Source organism: Silurus meridionalis, chromosome 10, assembly GCF_014805685.1.
Source record: "Silurus meridionalis isolate SWU-2019-XX chromosome 10, ASM1480568v1, whole genome shotgun sequence".
In the NCBI taxonomy this organism is placed as follows: Eukaryota; Metazoa; Chordata; class Actinopteri; order Siluriformes; family Siluridae; genus Silurus; species Silurus meridionalis.
In genome coordinates this window covers 10,357,517-10,373,990 of record NC_060893.1, presented here as the reverse complement: position 1 = coordinate 10,373,990, position 16,474 = coordinate 10,357,517, and the positions used below count along the sequence as shown (strand labels likewise).

Sequence of the window (16,474 nt, the reverse complement as noted above, 5' to 3'; positions counted from 1 at the left end):
ACAGCAGGCTTCAACAATCTCTTTAATCCAGGCTCAATCAAATTTGATTAAATCAGACATACAATTTTTCCCTTTGAAGTTTAGAGGCAGTAAATTTGATATTTTGATCATGATAAAAAAAAAAACCTCAGAATATTATATATGTTTACCATGTTTTATTCTTCTGTAAAAATAGCTGCTCCTCCCCCTGGCCTTGTTACAAAAAGGCTCTGCTTTACCAGGGCTGCTCGTCGAGCATCAGGCATGTAGTAGCGCTCTTTCACTGTCCGAAGAAAAGAATCCCTCTTTTCGCTGGGTACCATGGAAACAGCACAGCCTCCCCATCCAGCGCCGGTTAACCTAGAGCCCAGGGCACCTGCCTCCCTGTGAAGAACACCATATCAATATTAGCCAATACTACAGTGTTCAATCACAACACTAACTAATCAAGAGCATTGGGTGTGGAGTATGTTACACTATAAACAGCACTATGAACATTTCAAAAGATCCAACGCAAAACCAAAATAATCCTGTTAAGTTTACAAACCAACGAACCAGGCCAGAATTTATTTGCTTATGTTTCAATATTTCCTATCAGTTAGTCTTTTTGTGTCCGTCTTCAACACATTTATAAATAAATCAGTCTTTTACCCTCCCCACCCCATGTGACATTGTTTTGAGATTTTTTTTTCTCTTACTTACCGACAAATGTCCACCAGCTGGTCCAGCTCTGGGCAGCTACACTCATACAAGTCTCTGCAGCTAGAATGGCTTTGGTTCATTAGCTCACCAAGCTGCAGAACAGCATCAGCAGGTGCAGAATCACACACAGTCTTGAACTGCAGGACTCGTGCCGCTTCGCTGTACACATGCCTGGCCCGCTGGTACAGCCTGAATTGAGTCACTGAAGTAAGAAGAGAAACAGGAACGTTTGTATTTGATTTAATAATGCAAATAGAAGGTTCAGATGTTCCAGATTCTTATATTCACTATAAGCCGTATATGCATTACCATGCTGTGTGTTTGCACTGAGGATATTGTCACATAACTGCTGAGTGGTGATTTCCAGAATCTTGCAAATTTCTTCTCTGCTGTAGGGCTCAGGGTGAAGAACTTCCTCCACCAAATCCAGCATCTTCTCCAGACTTGAGCCCAGTTGTGTCTGAAGTTCTCCCAGCTTTTGCAGACTACCCCAATCCAAACCTCTGGTTTTAGCCAGAATCTGTGAACAGAATGAATGTGGTTTCTCTTAGATGATCTTGTTTTAGAACATTTCGACGAGAGGAACTATAAGAGTTAAACCTGTAGCCCTTGGAGAATTTGGATACACCTTATTAACTTATAAAATAAAAAAGAAATTCTACAAAGTATGTAGAGATAACTTAGTTTCTCAATCAAGATGATTACAATAAAATGCAGTGCAGTATAATGAGCTCCTCACCTTCGTAGCAATGCGGCATTCCACCACTCTAATGTTGAAGTGTGACGTGGCTGCCTTGTTCATCTCCACACAACTGTTGGCAATCACAAAGACAGCACCAGCTGGGAGCTTCACATCTTTACTCCTCAGAGGATTAAACTCGATCAGCTTTGCCTTGAGTGATAACCATAGTGAGAAAACAGACAATTAAGGAACAGAAATACAGAAACTGACCAAGACAAAGTCAAACTAGATCATCTAGGAAATGAAGATGCAGTACACACAGCATGACTCTGAAGCTAGAAAAGCCATTAAGACAGACTTTACACAAATTGTGTGGATAAGAATGAAATACATTACAGTTCCCTCTTCAGCAAGAAATGATATGGATTGATCCATTCCTCCTCCTTCAGTTCCAATATAGCGTTCACACTTGGCACATGTCTCAGCCAACAATACCTGTCAGGAAAAAAAAGATAGGATTATACACTATGCATTTAGCTAGTGGTAGTTTAAAATAAAAATGGTTTCACTATAAACTCTGGCTATAAAAATGTATATATATTACACTGACAAAACCTAGAAACCTGTAGAAATCTAACCCATCAAGTGCCTGTCAACTAATTACAAGGAAAATATCCCTGTTTAATACTAATACTGTAATTTTTTGTGAATCTATCCTCCCTATAAAGACTTCTGGCTTTCTTTTATCTATATCAGAGCAATTCCTAATACTATTCTGTTTGGTCACAAGGTGCTGATTAAATAATGCACCCATTCTAGTACAGTGTTTTATTATCTTTGTGGCTATGGATGCTTACATGGCAGACTCTGCATTAAATGTGATTAGTTGGACATCTTACAATCTACAGCATGTTGTTTCGTAATTAATTAAAAAGAATCACTGGCGAATTACTGTAGTATAACAGAGCATGCTGTTACTGTAGGATCAGGGCAGTGTGATACAAACCCATCGTAAATTTTCCTACAAAAGCCACGTTTTTCTGTCCCCTCACTTTTACAGTTTAACAAAAACCTAAAGACTTGCAGCTTGTCCCTGTTGCTTTATTTGGACATTACACTTCCTAACACGATGACTTGCAGATCATCATTAACCATCAGCGCATCTCTAATCCCATAATATGACAAGACGAGGAGCACTGGTTCAACTGGACTGAGCAGACGTCACTGATAAAGATATTTTACCTCAGACTGATGATATCACAGACAATTGTGATACTGTACACACTACTGGTTAAGCATATTAGCCGTGTCTCACCACATTATCAACTTGATAGGACTATTGTTCCGACCACTAAGAACAGATTCAGAAGTAACCTGCCTGACATGTCTCAACATCTTACTAAACCCTAAATGCTAATGATCTTGATGAAATGGCTAACTATCCTCACTAGCAACTTAGACACTTTTGCCCCCATCCAATTAAAACACCTGCACCATGGTATAATAGTCATACGCATGCCCTCAAGAGAGCAGCCTGTAATCTGGAGAGAAAATGTTTTTAGAATTTAAGTATGCTCAGCTATAGACAGGCACTAAACGCTGCTAAAGCTGAACACCTGAGCAAACTCAAAGAAAACAAACAAAGCAATCCCAGGTTCCTTTTTAGTACAGTGGCTTGATTAACAACAAATCAGATATCTGAAAAGAGTATTGCAACACAGTTGAGTAGTGAGGACTTCATACATTTCTTCATTGAAAAAATATAAAGTATCAGAAACACAATTGTGGAGGTCCAACCTCTGAGAGCATCTCGTGATCCAGTGTCACCTAAAGCTCCACAATTAAAATTACAATGCTTTACAAGTATAGGGCAGGTAGAGCTGCACGATCTGATCACCACAGCTAAACCAACAACATGTCTGTTAGATCCCATTCTGAATAAATTACTGAAAGTATCTAGATGGAGAGCCTCTCCTAAATATTATTAACTCCATGCTATCTTTAGGTCACGTCCCTAAACCCCTCAAGTTGGCAGTTATTAACCCCTCATTAAGAAACCTTATTTGGATCCCAATGAACAATCAAATTACAAACCCATTTATGTCTAAGATTTTAGAAAATATTTTGTCTGTCCAGTTATGTTCCTACTTACAAGAAAACAGTATCTTTGAAGAGTTTCAATCAGGTTTCAGGCACATCATAGAACAGAAACTGCGCTAGTTAAAATCACTAATGACCTGTTTTTAGCTTTGGATCGAGGCTGCATCTCTTTGATAGTTTTACTAGAACTAAGTGCTGCATTCAACACCATAGATCATGACTTTCTTTTGAATCACTCACAGAATTACATTCAGGGACAGGCATTAAGCTGGTTTAAATCCTACCTGTCTGATCGTTACCATTTTGCATATTTAGATGGAGAACTGTCCAGGTTAATGCTAGTAAAATATGGGGTGCCACAAGGTTCAGGTCTAGGACCTCTGCTTTTCACAATATACATGCTTCCCTTATGAAATATTATTAGAAGGTATTGAATTAGCTTCCACTGTTATGCTGACAATACCCAGCTATACACCTCATTAAAACCAGACCAAATATCTGAATTGGCTCGGTTAACCGAATATGACTATGTCAATTGTGAAATACACTATAAAAATAACTTGAACTTGATTCAGCCCCAAGCAGACTACCTAGTGTTATTTAATGAGTTAATATACATAAGAAATTCATGGCTGAAAGAGTTGATTAGAAATTCTGTTTTACTTTGGAGACAGATTTTCCGTTCGCTTCCATAGTGACCAAACCAGCGCAGCACACCAGAGCACTGGAACTAGACAGACCCGAACTAGCTGGAATCGTTCCATCCACAACACACCGAATCCCAGCCAAAGGCGACAAGCTCAGCTGTTCCTGAAAGGATAAAAGATTTATAACAAATATCAAGGCTTCAAATGTTACAGTTTTTTAAGCACACTAAGATTCACTAAGATACAGCACTACTTCTTTTCTAACCTGAACACCTTTGACTCCACAAAGAAAGTAATAGTGCCACTGAGGATTCTTAGGGTCTATGGTGATTTCACAGACAGACACTGCGAAATCCCTGCAGGGAAAAAACCCACAGCAGTTATTTAGTACAAATATTTAACAGTGCCATCTTCAGTTTGTGGCATGACTAATTAGAAATAGGGACACTCACTTGTATTTAGGGTCAGTGTTGGCCAGTTGGATTATTTGAGAGTTATTCACAGACACAGCAGCAAGGATATTTTGCTCGATAGCCATAGGGAGGACAGCATATCCACAGTAGTCAATGTGTTCTCCTGTAATTGGTTTAATCGAATTTAATAAGTACAGTCTGTTGCATCGTGTATACATAGCATGGTAACGTGAGAGACAAAATATAACCAACCTATTAAATTCACTCTGCCAGGAGCAAAAGCATAAAACAGGGGACTTTCTCCATATTTCCCAGTGAATGCCTTTTTCAGGTTCTGTAATCTTTAAATGGAAATGGAGAAATAAGGCACAATTCTACTAAACACAAAAAAATTAATCCAAAGATAATAATAATTAAAATAAATAAATAAATATATATATATATATATATATATATATATATATATATATATATATATATATATATATATATATATATTTTTTTTTTTATTAGTGCAAATAAGGCACAATTCTACTGATCACAAAAAATTCAATCCAAAGATAATAATAATAAAAAAAATAAATAAATAAGGATCATCATGATGACCCCTGACTTTAGGTCTGTAGATGGGATAACTGCACTAATGCGCAAGCGTCAAGGTGTTTTGCCATGTACACATCACCCTACTGACACAACTGAGTATTAGTTCCAAGCTACCACTGTTAAGTCCTTATCCTGTCTCGAGTCTAAGCAACTTTGCAGCAAGTTTTAAAAAACAAAAAACAAACAAACAAAAATAAACATATATTGCGTGCATTTGTTTCTATACATTCTGAAGAGGAGACCTGGATTGGATTCAATAGATCAGTAGAATTTGGTAGGCCTACTGCCATCTACTGCTGATAATTGGTAGATACAAGTTCTGACAAGTTCTGGGATCTTGTTGTAGTGTATATTTGTTACATTAAATGGTTAACTATTAGCTGCAGAAAAGGGCAATTTTTTTGTATATAAAAGTTTCAATTCTTTTTTGTGTATTGTAAGAAAACTGTAAGATAGTTAACAAACCCACTTATGTTGTGCAGTATTAACAGATTTAAAAGATCCGGAAGCTACATGTAAACTGTAGATATAAAAATACAGAGTTTATGTTTGCTTTTGGATTTTCAGTCTGTGACGGAGAAAATGAAGTGGGAATGTTGATTCTGCAAATGTGATGCTGACCACATGGGAGGATGAATGACAATCAAATTCTTAATTTTTTTTTAAATATTTTGTCAGTCTTTAATTTGGCCAATAAAAATATTAAACTGTCAAATTGGCCACATCATTTAAGAGCAGTGAAAATAAAGTAAAGAAAAATAATTCTTCAGAATATTCTAAATATTTAATAGAAGTGGATTTTTATTACACGTATAATAATCATGGAATGGGATCTTTCAATACAATAATTAAAGATCAGTGTAGTGATAAAAGTTTGGGATATGCATAAGTGCTGTTTTTGTGTTTTTTCTGTATTTATTATTATTATTATTATTAATATATATATATATTTTTTTTTAAACATGCACTAGGGTGGTTGTGCCTATATGTTTAAATATGTTTTACATCTTAATTTGCAAACAGAGGACAAGAGAGTTATTTCTAATTTCTTTTTTTGTTTACAAAAAAAATATGCAGAGCACAAATTGCTCAAAAAGAGAGAAACTCTTGATATTAACGTATAAAAATTTACTTTACAAGAAAACTGTTTTGTGTTTACTTTTAGAAAATTATTTCGGGGTGGACTTTATTGGAGCTGATTTACAGGGAAAATACTGCTTGTGCGAGCATTTAAATGTCATGTGACAAAATCATCACGTGTGTTCTACCACAAAACACAACAGGGGCAAACCTTAATGTTATATATATATATATATATATATATATATATATATATATATATATATATATATATATATATATATTAAGTTGCATGTTAAACTGTTGTTTCTCTGTAGTTTGATGAAAGGAATTGTTTTATTAATGCACATCTGTGAATAATATTGGGCAAACTTTATTCTCTCTCTATCTCTATACTGTTTCTGTCAACTTTATCTACCAGGAAGCAACATTTATATATAAACCTTTATATGAAAGATGATGGAATACAAAAATTAAAAATTAAATACAGATTAGAGTGTATACAGTTTGATAACGCTGCTGTCAGCAGAAAACTTTAACAAGGTTTCACTGCACTTATTTTCTATATGCACATGAATTCAATGGAAAGTGCCCTACTGTCGCTTCTCTGCTGGGGAAGTAAACTTACCTGTCATTGTCGCTGAGCAGCACCTTGATTTTGGGTGGATTTGCTGCCATTAGGACCCACGGATCATCTACAACACGAACTCGAGCAGTTTATCAGGTGACGATTAAATCCGGATATTGTATTTCCAGCTATACGGAAGCTGCGCCTCATTCAAAAAGCGTTGGGAAGTAAAGCAGGTGTTAAACCGGTCTGGGAGCAGTTTCAGCCTCTCAAACAGCGCTCTGTGCTATAATACAAAAATGGCGCATATCTGATCTGGGATCAGAGCATGTGGAATGTTTTGTTCGCATGCGCAGTACGTCTTACACCGTGATTATTTTGAAGCGCGGAGGATTGTGGGAGTGTTCCGGCCCTGTTCACCGGTCAAAATGTCTGACATGGAAGATGATTTCATGTGCGACGATGAAGAAGATTATGATCTGGTAAAGAAAGCGGATTGCGTAGCTTTGCACTCACTTTGCTTATATTGTAATGTCTGTAATTTTGGTTGTGAATGCAGTTAAAATGAGGCTGAGAAAAGCGCGCAGGGATCCAGCTTCTCTCTGACTGTATAGCTAGTTATCGCATACGGGAGGAGCTAGCCTGGTAGCTTCAGGTTGTTCATGCTTTGGTTAGACATGGGTGTAGTTAACTTCTCGTCTTGTTGATTTTGTGAATCTAAAGAAATTTAGTTGGATAGATTGTAAAGTTTGCAATATGTCTTTTCGAGTCATTTTACTGTGAACCGCCGCTACAGTGTGCATGCAGTATTACAGGATGCTAAACGCTTAGCTGCTGAGCTAAGCCTGTGCAGCCAAGAGAGCTGTCACTACTCACTCCAGCAGCTCCAGACTCAAACAATTATGTATTAAATCATCATTTATTTATAATATAGTGACTAATGAGACTAGGGAATAAAAACGATCTACAAATATGACGAGGTGCATGGGCAGTCAAGCTTTCCAGTGCACTGACGTACACTTTCTGCTGTTTTGTTCATAATATTCATAATACTAATAATAATTATTAAGCATTAACTCTGTCTTACGTTACATATATTTAAAATGCTTCCTGTTGTGAAGTACAAAACAGCAAGAAATAAACAACAGGTAGTCAAAAGTCATGTCAGTAAACACCTTGTCAGGTTTTGGAAAGGTTTGAAAAATAGATATTTAAAATGCAATTTTATTTTATTTGTATTGTGCTTTTAACAATGCAAATTGTCCCGAAGCAGCTTTATAAAATAAACAGACGCAATTATAACCTCAAATTTACAAATTAGGTTTAAAATTTCCCCTAATGATCGAACCAGTGGTGAGAAAAACCCTTTGAGATGGTCTGAGCAATAGAGAGAATTAAGAGAAATCAGACTGAAAAGAGAACCTCATCCTCATCTGGGTGACACAAAATATCACTTCTTTATAGTTCAATTACTAGTAAGATTATAAACTTTAAACACTATCCATGGTGATTGTAGTCTTCTGCCATTGCAGCAGAATGTTTATATTAATTACAGTCCAAATCCATTTTCATGCTTCTTGAAAGAGTAGAGAGGTGACAGAGAGAGAAACATGGGACATATGCTGGGATTTACTTTACATCCGAGCATGGCAGTGGGATGCTAAAACACACGGTTGTTAATCTTAATAGCTGATGTGTTTTTCTGTGTCAATTTCAGGAATATTCAGAGGACAGTAACTCTGAGCCAAATGTTGACTTGGAGAATCAGTACTATAATTCAAAAGCTCTAAAGGAGGATGATCCCAAAGCTGCTTTGAGTAGCTTTCAGAAGGTAAAGCAGCACTTACTTATATCACCTACTTCTATCTGTCTGTCTGTCTGTCTAATATTGCATAAACTATTTAATTATTGCATATAATATTTTATTTACTATTTTAAAATGGAATTTTTTTATAATCAATTGTAATTACCTGTCATTTTCTGCATATACTCGACTTATTATCTTGTTTATTTATTTGATATACAGTATTACATATTTAACCTGAACTTGTACTATGCAATGACAATACATTTATTTCTGTTTATAAAGTTTGCTGTAAAAGAAATGACCCTATTGCATTCTGATCTGAATTCTAGGTGCTGGAGCTTGAGGGTGAAAAAGGAGAATGGGGGTTCAAAGCTCTAAAACAGATGATTAAAATCAATTTTAAGTTGGTAAGGAGCAACGATGATAGACTTTAGAATTTGTGAAATTGTTTTCCTGCTGGCTGATAAACATTTTATTCCCCCAATTTATTTTATTTTATTTCTATTTAGACAAATTTTCCAGAAATGATGAACCGATACAAACAGCTCTTGACATATATACGAAGTGCTGTAACACGGAACTACTCCGAGAAATCTATCAACTCTATTCTAGATTATATTTCAACTTCCAAACAGGTATTGTATCCATGGTAACGCTTTACTGTTCCCTTAATTGACATTATTTAGCACATTAGTTCACCTGAACAGGTCTTAAACATCAGCATTAACAGACCTTCAAATACCTTTCATGTACTTGACACCTGAATTAATTTTGACGCTTCGGCAGAAATCTTCTTCTTTCGGCTTCTCCCATTAGGGGTCGCCACAGCGGATCATCCGTCTCCACACACCCCTGTCCTCTACATCTGCCTCTTTTACACCAACTACCTGCATGTCTTCCTTCACCCCATCCATAAACCTCCTCCTTGGTCTTCCTCTTTTCCTCCTTCCTGGTAGTTCCATCCTCAGCATTCTTTTACAGATATACCCCATGTCCCTCCTCTGCACATGTCCAAACCATCACAATCTCGCCTCCCTCACCTTGTCTACAAAACGTCCTACATGTGCTGTCCTTCTAATAAACTAATTTCTAATCCTGTCCATCCTCATCACTCCCAATGAAAACCTCAACGTCTTCAGCTCTGCTACCTCCAGCTCCACCTCCTGTCTTTTACTCAATGCCACTGTCTCTAAACCATACAATATCGCAGATCTCACCACAGTCCTATAAACTTTCCCTCTCACTCTCGCAGATACTCTTCTATCACAGCGCTTCGGCAGAAATACCTGTTAATATTGTCGACTATTTATTTTAAACCCATAATTAGCCGAATAACGCAGCACCTTCGTTAAACACATCTCAGGGGTATTGCATGGCAAAATTGAAGTGGGCATGGAGAAAGAAATTCAGTGTTTACACCTAAAGACCAATATTAGGATAAAGCTTTATTTTCAGTTTGTTATAATTTGTTAATTTTAATTACTCATGGACTGAATAAACATCAATGTAAATATATTTCTTTATAACTTAGTTTAGCATATTTATTTTTTGTTCAGCCAAATCTAAAAACTATTTGTTTCTTCTTGACTGTTACAGATGGACTTACTTCAAGAATTTTATGAGACGACTCTAGAAGCATTAAAAGACGCCAAAAACGACAGACTGTGGTTTAAAACCAACACAAAGGTATTTATGATGATGTCTGAAAAACACAATTAGTAAAATCCAGTCCACATGATTCAAAAGCCTAATTTTTAAAATCCAATTCTAGATGTAGTGTCCTTCTAATCGATCAACATGCTATAACCTAATTCGTCTGCTTTTCTTACAAATGAATGTTAAAATGATTAAACTAAAATGTGTTTGTCTGCTCATTCCAGTTAGGCAAGTTGTACTTGGAGAGAGAAGAGTATGGAAAACTTCAGAAGATCCTCAGGCAGTTGCACCAGTCATGTCAGGTAAAAGAGCTCCAATGCGGAACCTTTAGACTTTTTCGATGAGAAATGTTAATTATATTTTAATTGTTCAATTGTCTTTGTAAAGACCGATGATGGCGAAGATGATCTGAAGAAAGGCACGCAGTTGCTGGAGATTTACGCGTTGGAAATTCAGATGTACACAGCCCAAAAGAACAACAAGAAGCTGAAAGCACTCTATGAGCAATCTTTACACATCAAGTCAGCAATCCCTCATCCGCTCATCATGGGAGTCATCCGAGGTAATTTGTCCTCTGATATATATTTCTTGTTTACTTAATTGACACCATATTTACAGTAATAATAACAGAGAAATGCTTTAATTAATTAATTTAAGAAATTAATGTACTTAATTTAAATAATTAATTAATTAGTTAAATTTCAGTATTCATTTGTGTGTGTGTGTGTGTGTGTGTGTGTGTGTGTGTGTGTGTGTGTGTGTGTAGAATGTGGTGGAAAGATGCACTTAAGGGAGGGAGAGTTTGAGAAGGCCCACACAGACTTTTTCGAAGCGTTCAAAAATTATGATGAATCTGGAAGCCCCAGACGAACCACGTGTTTAAAGTACTTGGTCTTGGCCAATATGCTGATGAAGTCTGGAATAAACCCATTTGATTCTCAAGAGGTAATGAAACATCAAACGTGGGGTCTTTGTGTTGCCGGTTTGTGACGTGACTAACTCTTGATTTTTTTTAAAATGTTGTTTTGTGGCTAGGCCAAACCCTACAAGAATGATCCAGAAATTTTAGCAATGACGAACTTGGTAAGGTAAGGCAGCATAAAGACAAATAATTAATTACCACACATTACAATTAAGCTTCCCAGACCAGAAAAAAGTTACCATATTTTTTTCCCCCCTTAACACTAATACTGTGACTTCATTTGTTTGGATGGATGTTCTCACATCAACACATTGAATATCAGAATAACATTTTTCTTTCCCACAAACTACTTTTATATATCACTATTAATTTTTTTTTTATATATATATATATATATATATATATATATATATATAAGAATAGCCTTATTCCGTATATGTTATTTGTCACATATACATTACAGCACAGTGAAATTCGTTCTTCGCATATATCAACTTGCTCAGAAGCTGGGGTCAGAGTGCAGGGTCAGCCATTAAACGGCGCCCCTGGAGCACAGAGGGTTAAGGGCCTTGTTCAAGGGCCCAAGAGTGGCAGCTTGGCAATAACCCCCGACCTTCCGATCAGTAACCCGGTGCCTTAACCACTGAGCTACCACCCCCCATATAATATATATGCACACACATAATGTGTGTGTGTGTGTGTGTGTGTGTGTGTGTGTGTGTGTAATATGTATGGCTTAGTGTTTGAAATCAGGCAGAGATTAGATTTAAGATACCAAAGTATATTTGTCTATCGATGAACGTTGTTGTTTTAGGTTGATGTGACCCTTTTTTATTTATTTTTTATTTATTTTTGGTCTCGGAAGCTGAATGTTACACACCGGCGTATAATTTAATATAACAAAATAAATTTTCTTTTAAATGTCTTTAGCCACTGGTTCTAATGTATAGTCTTGTTTTGTTTATTTACAGTGCCTACCAGAACAATGACATCACAGAGTTTGAGAAAATCCTGAAAACGAATCACAGTAACATAATGGATGACCCCTTTATCAGAGAACACATTGAAGGTTAGTGTGACATGGATTTGGATTTATTTACTTTAAATGGGGAAAATATTTTGAACCTTAACTTATTGTACCTCGACATCTATCTATCTTGTTATTTATATATTTCAGAGCTGTTACGGAACATAAGAACGCAAGTGCTCATCAAATTAATTAAGCCTTACACTAGGATACACATACCTTTCATTTCAAAGGTAAAATTTATTTTTTTATTTTTTGTTAAATTTGTGTAGTTAAGTGTAATTGGTGTGTCTTGACTTCAAAAAAGTTTTTTTTCCCTGCAGGAACTGAACATTGATGTTGTGGATGTGGAAAGCTTGCTTGTGCAGTGTATTTTAGACAAGTAAGTTGACACGACACTTATACATTACACAGACAAAAGTTTGTGGACACCTGACCATAAGATTTGTATGTGATTTTTGAACACCACATTCCACATTTAGTTCCCATTTGCTTTTATTATAATCTCCACAAGATCTACAATTTTCCACAAGATTTTGGAGTGTGCTTGTGGAGATTTATGCCATTTCAGCCTCAAGGCTGTAAGTAAAGTCAGTTACTGACGTAGGTTGAGGAGGCCTGGGGTGCGGTTCAGCATTCCAATTCATCCCAAAGGTGTTTTAAAAAAAAAAAAAAACATTTTATTCTGCTGCATCCAAAGACATCCTATACAATTATTTGCTTCCAATTTTATGGTAACAGTTCCACATGAGAACCACATATCGCTTGAAAAGTCAGGTGTCCCAATACTTTTGTCCTTAAATAGTATTTTCTATTAAAAAACAGTGATTCCTGTACTTCAGAAAGGATATATTTCTGTGGTAATTGAACCATATGTATTATTAATTACTGTTGTCATAATTTCTGAAACATTTCAGCACAATCGATGGCCGCATTGATCAGGTCAACCAGCTGTTGGAGCTTGATCACCAGAAGAGAGGCGGAGCTCGATATACAGCCCTAGACAAATGGACCAATCAGCTGAACTCACTCAACCAGGCCATTGTCAGTAAACTGGCTTGAGTGACCACTTGAGACCCTGAAAAACAGCCCATTCACCAGAAACCCAGATGGCTCAGAGGGCTGTCCGTGACAAACTCCTTTCAGGTCATAAACCCCCTGATCACTGAATGAGATGAAGTGTGCGCTTAAACTGGCTAGTTTGTGTTATGCAGCTGCTGATACTTAAACCCCAACAGCTTTATGAATCTGAATCAACACAGAAATGCCCAAAGAAAATCCGCTGTTCTGAATCCTTGAAGTCTGTTCTTAAGACTGTATCGGAGACATCTTGGGAAGTGTTATTTTATTCACGTTTTGACATTTGGTTATAGCCAACATTTGAAAGGTATACCTTTTATTATTTTTTTGTTTTTGTTGTTTTTTTAAAAGAGGTGTGGTGGTGATGCTCTGTAATAAAAGGAAGAATGTTTATCTGTTGAACACTGTCAAAGCATGTTTTGTTTTCGCTTAACGAACCACGATGCAATGTGACGATGAGCAATGGCACCAGTGAATAAAGTAAATGCTGAAGTTATGGTTTTCACAAATAATTAAGATTTGGGTGAGGTTAGAGTAAAGACTGTTCCGCTAAGATGCTCAGTCATATGTCTTTATAGTACATATTAATGAATCTCAGTTAAATTATGGCTAGGTTGAATTTGATGCCTCACCCCTGGTCATAACGTGTTCTCATGTTTCATATTTGAACAATAAATAAAAGGATGCATTTGTTGCTTCAGACAATAATTCAAATGTATTATTTTTATGTGGGAAAAGTAATGAAGATTTACATGTAAAATCCATGTTTAATGAGAATTTGTTTGCTGGAAATTTGTTGCAAAATGTTGGGTGTGATGGATAGAAAATGAGAATTTTGATTGGTCATTGATAACAAATAGGCAGATCAATAATGTAGACAACTTTAATTCAAGAGAGTCTGCATGGCTCCAATGAATATCCAGAATAATACTTTATGTACTTAATGATTGATCATCTGCCTTGAGGAGGGGCCTGCCTATAATGTAGATTATTGCAGGAATAAGATTATGCTTGGCTCCAATATTTATCCGGATTAACATTGTATAACCGATTAGGCATAACAATATGACATTATAACATAATGACATTATGACTGGTAAGTGAATAACACTGATTATCTCATCATGGCACCTGTTAGTGTGTGGGATATTTCAGTCAGCAAGTGGAAATTTTTTCAGGATAGCAGGACATTTTTGGCAGCAAAAGGGGGACCAACAATTAGGCACTTGGTCGTAATGTTATGCGTGATTGGTAGCCATAAAGTTATGCCTGGTCAGTGTATATGTGCATAATGGGCCTGGCCATCTGCATTGAGGAGAGACCTACTTCTAATGTGAAATTGTTGCATAGCTCCAATATATATCTAGATTAACACTATATGTGTACATAATGAGTCTAATAATTTGCCTTGAGAAAAGGGACCTGCATATAATGTGGACTGTTGCAGGAATAATATTATGCATGGCTCCACTATGTATCCAGATTAACACTTTATATATGTACATAATGACCCTGATTGCCTGCATTGAGAAGGAAACCTACAACCCCGATTCCAAAAAAGTTGGGACACTGAACAAATTGTGAATAAAAACAGAATGCAATGATGTGGAATTTTCAATTTTCAATATTTTATTCATTAAACATTATAGATGACATCTATAAAAGAAAAAGAGAAAACGTATCTAAGAAGTAACTGAGAGTAACTGAGAAAAAGAATCATTTTAAGGATAAAATTAGTTGATTTCTTATTTCATGGCATCAACACATCTCAAAAAAGTTGGGATAAGGCCATGTTTACCACTTTGTGGCATCCCCTCTTCTTTTTTTAACAGTCTGCTAACATCTGGGGACTGAGGAGACAAGTTGCTCAAGTTTAGGAATAGGAATGTTGTCCCATTCTTGTCTAATACAGGCTTCAGTTACTCAACTGTCTTAGGTCTACTTTGTTGCATCTTCCTCTTTATGATGTGCCAAATGTTTTCTATGGGTGAAAGATCTGGTCTGCAGGCTGGCCATTACAGTACCCGGATCTTCCTTTTACGCAGCCATGATGTTGTAATTGATGCAGTATGTGGTCTGGCATTGTCATGTTGGAAAATGCAAGGTCTTCCCTGAAAGAGACGACATCTGGATATGTTGTTCTAGAACTTAGATATACCTTTCAGCAATGATGGTGCCTTTCCAGATGTGTAAGTTGCCCATGCCACTCGCACTCATACAACCCCATACCATCAGAGATGCAGGCTTCTGAACTGAGCGCTGATAACAACTTGGGTTGTCCTTATCCTCTTTAGCCTGGATGACATTTTGGATAGTTTTCCAAAAAGAACTTCAAATTTTGATTCGTCTGACCACAGAACAGTTTTCCACTTTGCCACAGTCCATTTTAAATGAGCCTTGGCCCAGAGAAAACGCCTGCACTTCTGAATCATGTTTAGATATGGTATGGCTTTTTTTTTACCTATAGAGTTTTAGCCGGCAATGGTGAATGGCACGGTGGATTGTGTTCACCGACAATGTTTTCTGGAAGAATTCCTGAGCCCATGTTGTGATTTCCATTACAGTAGCATTCCTGTATGTGATGCAGTGCCGTCTAAGGGCCCGAAGATCACGGGCATCCAGTATGGTTTTCCAGCCTTGACCCTTATGCACAGAGTTTGTTCCAGATTCTTTGGATGATGATATGCACTGTAGATGATGATAACTTCGAACTCTTTGCAAATTTTCTTTGAGAAACTCCTTTCTGATATTACTCTTTTTTTTGCCGCAACATTTGGTGATCCTTTGCCCATTTTGACTTCTAAGAGACACTGCCACTCTGAGAGGCTCTTTTTATACCCAATCATGTTGCCAATTGGTCCTCCAGCTGTTCCTTATATGTACATTTAACTTCTCTGGCCTCTTATTGCTACCTGCCCCAACTTTTTTGGAATGTGTAGCTCTTATGAAATCCAAAATGAGCCAGTATTTGGCATGACATTTCAAAATGTCTCACTTTCAACATTTTATATTTTATCTTTATTCTATTGTGAATAAAATATACGTTTATGAGATTTGTAAATTATTGCATTCCTTTTTTATTCACAGTTTGTACAGTGTCCCAACTTTTTTGGAATGGGGTTTGTACCTCTAATGTTGAATTGTTGCAGGAACAAGAAGGTGTATGGCTCCAATAAGTATTCAGGATAATACTTAATATATTTACATA

The 16,474-nt window shown here is 36.5% G+C and overlaps 2 protein-coding genes across 2 annotated transcripts; one reads left to right on the top strand and one right to left on the bottom strand.

The window, feature by feature from the left end:
• Positions 1–9: 9 nt before the first annotated feature.
• galk2 (galactokinase 2) lies at positions 10–7,001 on the bottom strand. Its single transcript, XM_046859087.1, has 10 exons — positions 6,835–7,001; positions 4,776–4,864; positions 4,563–4,686; positions 4,376–4,466; positions 4,127–4,273; positions 1,760–1,858; positions 1,421–1,573; positions 991–1,201; positions 682–883; positions 10–363 (listed from the first exon to the last, which is right to left on the bottom strand). Exons 1-10 carry the CDS (start codon positions 6,882–6,884, stop codon positions 156–158), a joined length of 1,374 nt encoding a protein of 457 aa, XP_046715043.1. The 5' UTR covers positions 6,885–7,001; the 3' UTR covers positions 10–155.
• Positions 7,002–7,132: 131 nt separating this feature from the next.
• cops2 (COP9 signalosome subunit 2) lies at positions 7,133–13,668 on the top strand. The gene is made up of 13 exons (XM_046859086.1): positions 7,133–7,256; positions 8,492–8,605; positions 8,911–8,988; positions 9,091–9,216; positions 10,178–10,267; positions 10,462–10,539; positions 10,625–10,799; positions 11,004–11,182; positions 11,273–11,325; positions 12,131–12,228; positions 12,337–12,419; positions 12,510–12,568; positions 13,104–13,668. Exons 1-13 carry the CDS (start codon positions 7,203–7,205, stop codon positions 13,246–13,248), a joined length of 1,332 nt encoding a protein of 443 aa, XP_046715042.1. The 5' UTR covers positions 7,133–7,202; the 3' UTR covers positions 13,249–13,668.
• The last annotated feature ends 2,806 nt before the right edge of the window (positions 13,669–16,474 follow it).

Bases quoted from the DNA above. Each gene is read 5' to 3' on its own strand.
- cops2 (XM_046859086.1), top strand. From the start codon at position 7,203: ATGTCTGACATGGAAGATGATTTCATGTGCGACGATGAAGAAGATTAT. The intron at 10,800-11,003 runs GTAATTTGTCCT...GTGTGTGTGTAG, and splicing joins CATCATGGGAGTCATCCGAG to AATGTGGTGGAAAGATGCAC. The intron at 12,229-12,336 runs GTTAGTGTGACA...TATATATTTCAG, and splicing joins TATCAGAGAACACATTGAAG to AGCTGTTACGGAACATAAGA.
- galk2 (XM_046859087.1), bottom strand. From the start codon at position 6,884: ATGGCAGCAAATCCACCCAAAATCAAGGTGCTGCTCAGCGACAATGAC. The intron at 4,865-6,834 runs GTAAGTTTACTT...TTCCATTTAAAG, and splicing joins CTGCTCAGCGACAATGACAG to ATTACAGAACCTGAAAAAGG. The intron at 4,687-4,775 runs GTTGGTTATATT...AACCAATTACAG, and splicing joins TGGCAGAGTGAATTTAATAG to GAGAACACATTGACTACTGT.